General features: G+C 40.3%; 1 protein-coding gene across 1 annotated transcript; it reads left to right on the top strand.

Moving 5' to 3' along the window:
* The first annotated feature begins 1741 nt into the window (after positions 1-1741).
* On the top strand, positions 1742-4620 carry socs1a (suppressor of cytokine signaling 1a). The gene is made up of 2 exons (XM_015604861.3): positions 1742-1957; positions 3615-4620. Exon 2 carries the CDS (start codon positions 3698-3700, stop codon positions 4280-4282), a length of 585 nt encoding a protein of 194 aa, XP_015460347.1. The 5' UTR covers positions 1742-1957; positions 3615-3697; the 3' UTR covers positions 4283-4620.
* The last annotated feature ends 759 nt before the right edge of the window (positions 4621-5379 follow it).

A 5379-nucleotide genomic window follows, 5' to 3' on the forward strand; every position in this document is an offset into this window, starting at 1 on the left:
TCTTGTTGGCATTGCTGCGCTTGGATGCTATCGTTAACAGGCCGTGCACCGTTTATAGTGCTCCACCTGTCCTGCATAAATCCAAGACCTGCCCAATCTTGCTCAAACAGTATTAATAACACATACAAATGCATGTTTGAGTCACACACACATACACAGGACAGTATGTCCTAAATAATACACTGTAATTAATACATGCAAGAAATCAATAGGAGTATCAATCATTCACCAATTCCAAATAATAACCTGCTTATAACAACAACTGATAATAGCTTCTCACAATAGCTCATTTATTTGCACATATGTTTGCATTTGTGCAGAACAATCTTCCTATTTAAAACCTATATGTCATAATTTCACATATTATCCAGTAGGTGGTGCCTGAGTTCCCACTCTTACCAAAGCAGTCGCTTTGAAAAGTTTCAGTTTTGTTCTGCGAGCAACTGCAGCTCACAGTTTCTAATAAAACAGAACAAGATGCTTCATGCAGGAACCATGTGACCATACTATACCATGCAATATTATATGAATATATAAATATATGAGTATACCATAGTATTATATGCAATAGGCTGTGTCCAAAATCGCACACTGAAAAAAAAAAACATTATACTAAATTAAATGCTTTGCACATGCTACAGACTAAATACAAACATGATGATTCACAGTGTTATATCATGCATATTATGCATGCAACATGTACTGTATTTGCACTTTTATACAATATACAATATGGTGCATTTTAATCACTTTTATGTTATAATAGATTCACATGCCATACTATAGTATACTATACTATTCTGCACTATTCAATACGATATATACAATGCATTTCATTGCTATATATAAAGTCTGGCACACACTATACTATACTTTACTATACTATATTATACTATACTATACTATACTATACTATAAGAACATCTAAAATAACATACTATTCTGCATTATATTCTGCATTCTGCACTATTTTATACTTTTATGCTGTTATGCATTGTCAAAATATTCTGCATTACACTACAATTATATATTTTAATCATACATACTATTTTTCACTGTACTACAACATACTACACTATATTATTATATATTATACTAACCAAAATAATACACTATACAACATACTATACTATACAATACAACGTACTATACTATACTATACTATGGTACATTAAATGTATTATACTTTACAAATTAGGCTGGGTCCAACAGTGCATGCTTTACTAGTTTATATTTTATATTTTAATCAGACATACTATTTTTTACTGCACTACTCTACTCTACTCTACTACTATACTAATGCATTATACTTTACAAATTAGGCTGCAGTCAGTGCATGCTTTACTAGTTTATACTTTTATGTTGTTATGCATTGCATAGGAAAGGTCAGATTATTCTGCATTTTTTTTATAATACTACACTATTAATACTATACTGCACATCGAATTCATTATACTACACAAAATAGGTTGTGTGCACAAATGCACACTACACCATATTATGCTTTTCTATAGCAAAGCATGCTCTTAATTCGGTGTATTGTGTTGGATGATGCTATAGGAAAGTAGTACTTTGTGTGCAGTGTGTGAGAGAGAGAGTGCGCATGCGCGGTGTGTGCTCTGTGTGCTTTGTATGCTGGTGTGTGTAAAGTCTCTGATTTCAGAGAAGCGCGCGGCTAAAGCGAAAGTGAAGATTCCGGGAAGCGCCGGGGGGCGGGGCCAGCCGCAGCCGGGCTTAAAAACAGAGAGCGGCGGCGGAGCTCGCGCACATCACACACACTCACGCTCAAGCACACGCTTAAACACACACCGCGGAGCAGCGCGGGTCTATGGCCTTTGAGAATCAGCAGCAGCAGCGGGCTGTGGAGTGTGTGTGTAGCAGCAGCAGCACCGCGGTTCTGGATCAGGTTCCCCGGCTCTCTGCTCACCGTCTGCCCGCACAGAGACTCCTCTCACCGGTAAGCGCTGCTCGCGGTACCCGGGGGGGCTGGAGATGGGTGGTGGATTTAGGGGCAGCTATTCAGTAGACAGCAGGTTAAACTGTTACTGTTATACTGAGTGTTTTAATAGAAGTTTAATCTTAGATTTAATGATTAGGCCTGGCTTTTATTATTTATTAACCCAGTACTGCTCAACAACAGCTCAGTTTAATGTGATAGATCACTGTTTATTGGTTTATTGGTATAAAATTTGGTGTACTTATATCTTGAATGGATTTTTAAGAGTACCTCATGTATTGTTTCAGTTACAGTTAGATTTTTTAACTTTCATTTACAGTCACATTTAGCTTTTTTATTGTTCTTATCAGTTTACGGATGTTTACACTGTATTAAAGATATATATTGTGTAGAATAGGATATAATAAGTTTAATAAAGCATTTGGAACAGTATTTGGTACTAACATAGAGCATGTTCTGATTGGTTTATTGGTATGAGATTTGATGTACTTATACATAGGATGGATATTTAAGAGTACATTAAGCATTGTTTCAATTATAGTTAGATTTTCTATTGTTCTAATCAGTTTAGGGTTGATTGGTATAATGCACAATAGTTTTGAGTTTGAGTTTAGTTGACAGTAGGATTGAGTTGGACTGTGTTTTTTTTTTTTTTACGAATAGCTTTGATTAGGTTTGGCTTTAAGTGTTAATTCAACATCTTCAGCAATACTTTGGTACAGTATTTGGTACTAACACAAAGCATGTTCTGATTGGTTTATTGGTATGAAATATGGTGTGTTTATAGATTGGCTGACTATTAGAGTGCCTCATGTATTGTTTTAATTACAGTTAATTTTCTTACTTTTATTTACAGTGGTTCATTTACAGTTTATGGGATACTGTGGTATGGTTCTAGGTGTTTGAGGGTGTTTTAGAGTGGTGTTCATGGAGTGTTGCCTATATTATAGATAATATATATAGGTAAAGGAGATAAGCATAATATAAAAAATATAGTCTTACAGAATAGAAACTAATATGAGTTACTGATCGTTTACTTACTGTTAAGCCCCTTGTGTTATCCCACAGGGTTCCTTCTATCATAAAGCCTGTAAATGCTAGATAATAGTGGTGACAGTAATGCAGTTATGAAGGTGAGGAACTTAAGTGTGATTCTTTGTGTGTAGTGTTTAAGGGTGGAGTATACTGTTTGAATGTATGGCGTGTTGAGCGTCATGAGTATAAATAGACATATACAAAGTGTAGGCTCACACCCATAGCCTGTACAGTTTTTTAAGGGTGGAGTACTGTGTTTAAACGTATAGAGCTTTAGGCGGAGTAGGTAAATATAGACTAGAGTATGTGTACACCCAGTGTGCACATATAATCCATACATCCACTGTTCTAAAGCAGTGAATCATGTGCCTTAAGCTATAGTTGACAAAGCTATAGCCTATAGCCATGCCAACTCAAACTCAAACATGATGACATGAATGTAAATATTTTGGAAGGCATATAAATATATATATATATAAATATACATATGTTGAGTATAAATTGAGCTGTTGTTCAGTTATGGTCTAGTCTATTGTCTATTGTATTCCCAAACGTTCCCAAGAGTGCAATACCCAAGGACCTTCCATTAAATCTTTTCCTTTTCCTTTTTCTTTATCTCCAGACCCTGCACGCCTCCTCTAGATGACGCCTCCTCCTTAATGAGGAACGCTATGGAAGACCACACAGGCTGGTCTTCCCTGTAGGATGGTAGCGCACAGTGCAGTGGAAGATACTTCAGGCACAGCGGATCGCAGAGCACAGAGGTCAAGGCCCCACCAGCACCCCAGCCCCAGGCCAGACACCCAGACCCACTTCCCCTCCTTCAGGAGCAACGCCGACTTCGAGACCATCAAAGAGACCACCTCCATGCTGGAGGAGAGCGGCTTCTACTGGGGACCCATGACTGTGGATGAGGCCCACAGCAAGCTGAAGAACGAGTCCGAAGGAACGTACTTGATCCGAGACAGCCAGCAGAAGGACGTGTTCTTCACGCTGAGCTACAGGGCTTCCTCCGGGCCCGCCAGCATCCGGATTACCTTCAAGAACTCTCGTTTCAGCCTGGCCGGGAGCAAGGAATCCTTCGACTCCCTTTTCAAGCTGCTGGAACACTACACCAGCTCGCCCAAGAAGAGCCTGGTGCGTCCCTACCGCAAGGTGCGGGTGCAGTCCCTGCAGCAGCTCTGCCGCAGGCAGGTTGTCGAGACATGCGGCGGGCAGGCGTCCGTGGACAGCATCCCCGTGAACCCCATCCTGAAGGACTTCCTGCGCTCTTTCCCGTTTCGGCTGTGAGGTCTGAAAAAAAACCTGTGGACTCGTACAGCGCATTAACGCACAGCTGGGATATGCACATGCTTGAAATACTTGATGGACTCTTTGCGGTCCGGTGCCAATGCCACTGCCACTGCCACCGCCACTGTGCCAAGCGGGCACCTTGTAGCACGGTTGCGCAAGCAAGACTTGAACACTCCACACCTACTTTGAATGTTTACAACTACCTTAAATGTTTACACTATACAGGGAGCTCTGCTTCCTGTGACTCTAATTTTTTTGCCATGCAAAAATATCGAATATTTTTATACCAGTATTTTTATATGAGTAATAAATATATTTGTAAACTTTTCAAAACACTTCTGCCTCATGGAGTTTATTTGTCACACTGGGGGAGCGCCCAGTGCTTTGTCCTACCTTGAAGTACCTTGAAGTACCTTAAAGTACCTTGAAGTGTTGGGCGAGGTTTTTTTTGTCATTTCCTTTTCATTTATCAGGTTTTACGGGATTATAAAAGAGGATTAAGCCAGATTAAATGGTTTATGAAAGGGTTTCTGCTTCTCCTGAAACTTTATCACTTTGCCAACACCCACAGTGTGGTAGGTCACGGTTGACAGGCTACAACAAAGGTACGGCATGTCCTCACGACGTCATTGTTGTACTGTTCTATGACTTCCATTGAAAATGCCACGTTTTCTAGATTACCTTCACGTATGAACCATACCCCAGTCGCATTCCTGAAATGACACGCAAGCCAGCTTCACCAGTACCGGCTGCTGTCTGATCGCTGCTGCTGCTGATTAATCTGAGTAGTAGTAAGCAGGGGGGTGGAGCGTATGGTGACCGTAACTCTTCACAGCTCAGACTTACTTAGATTTACAAGAAACGGAGGGAGTAGTGGGGGAGGGCGGAGCCTGCGAGGTACACACAGACCTCTGCCAATAAAATGCTTCAGCAGACGCTCAGAGGATTACTCAGAACATGAGTAAGAAGAAGATAAAGGCCAAGCGTCTCTGGGTGCTGGGTGTTCATGTAAACTGTAGATCAGTGATTGGAATTCCATTCGAGGAAGGAGGAAGTGATTAAATTTTTTATGTGGCGCCAGTTCTATGTGGGCA

Source organism: Astyanax mexicanus, chromosome 19 (assembly GCF_023375975.1).
Source record: "Astyanax mexicanus isolate ESR-SI-001 chromosome 19, AstMex3_surface, whole genome shotgun sequence".
Taxonomy (NCBI): domain Eukaryota; kingdom Metazoa; phylum Chordata; class Actinopteri; order Characiformes; family Acestrorhamphidae; genus Astyanax; species Astyanax mexicanus.

What these genes read in the sequence shown, in the direction of transcription:
- socs1a (XM_015604861.3), top strand. Translation starts at nt 3,698, where the DNA reads ATGGTAGCGCACAGTGCAGTGGAAGATACTTCAGGCACAGCGGATCGC.